The sequence below is a fragment of the Penaeus monodon genome, chromosome 27 (assembly GCF_015228065.2).
Source record: "Penaeus monodon isolate SGIC_2016 chromosome 27, NSTDA_Pmon_1, whole genome shotgun sequence".
NCBI lineage: Eukaryota > Metazoa > Arthropoda > Malacostraca > Decapoda > Penaeidae > Penaeus > Penaeus monodon.
Window position 1 is genome coordinate 35,277,933 of NC_051412.1, and position 993 is coordinate 35,278,925.

The 993-nt window shown below is 63.4% G+C and overlaps 1 protein-coding gene across 1 annotated transcript in view; it reads left to right on the forward strand.

The window, feature by feature from the left end:
* Positions 1-993, forward strand: part of LOC119590809 (probable G-protein coupled receptor Mth-like 3) — a gene marked incomplete in the record, with an annotated part of 21,040 nt that overhangs the window by 8,088 nt on the left and 11,959 nt on the right. Inside the window, 1 exon segment of the mRNA XM_037939541.1 lies at positions 1-975. Coding sequence (XP_037795469.1) covers positions 1-975 — 975 coding nt within the window.

A 993-nucleotide genomic window follows, 5' to 3' on the forward strand; every position in this document is an offset into this window, starting at 1 on the left:
AAGAGCTCGTGCCCGTCTACTCGGAGGCACTGCGTCTGCCGCGGTGCTGCGCCCACGGCCAGGCGCTGGAGACCGACGGGTCCTGCGTCCGCCACCGCCGCGCCGCTTTCACTCCGCAGGTCGTTATCGGAGACACCCTGGTGGAGGCGGTCAACGTCATCAAGGAGCCGCCGACGGCCGTGGTCTGCGCCGCGCTCGGGGGCACCGAGAGAGTCGTGCCCGTCGTTCGCGGCGAAATCGTCATCCTCGCCGACCCCAAGTGGCCCGCGATTGTGTACTGGAAGCCTCCTGGCGGCCAAGGGCCCTTCACCATCAAGGAGTTCTGCGTCGCCGTGCGGGAGGAGGAGGGGACGCAGGAGGACCAGTATCTCATCAAATTCTGCCAACAGAGCCCGGTTGCTCTCCCAACCGCATGCCAGAGTGCCTACTGCTTTAGGAAGTGCTGCCCAGAGGGCCAGGAACTCAGTGGCAATGCATGCGTCGACAGTAGCGACCCCTGGCAGGCTGTGTTCTCTCCGAAGGACGACCCTTCGGTGACCGTCCCTCCTCATGCAGACCTGGACGTGGCTTACGGAATACCCAAGTGCAAGCACCTTCTGGTCTACGAAGACTTCATCCTCGGTCCCAAGGGCGACCTGCACCTGCCTGGCGCCGAGCCCTTGCCCCACACCCACTACTGCGTCGAGAGGACACACACGGAGGGAGGGCAGGCGACGGATGTTGCGATTGCCTGCGCCCCCGAAGCCGTAACGTGCGACTGGAACAGCAAAATCTTGCAGCCAGTGCTGCTGAGCGTGTCCTGCGTCTTCCTCTGCGTCACGGCAATCATCTACCTGTCGGTCCCAAGCCTCAGGAACTCGCTCAACGGCCGCTGCCTTGTCTGCTTCGTCGCCTCCATGTTCCTCGCGTTCCTCACCCTCATCGTCATCGGCCGCCACCGAGATGGATTCGGCAGCTTCCAGTGCACGTTCTCAGGTTAGATCTCTCGTCATC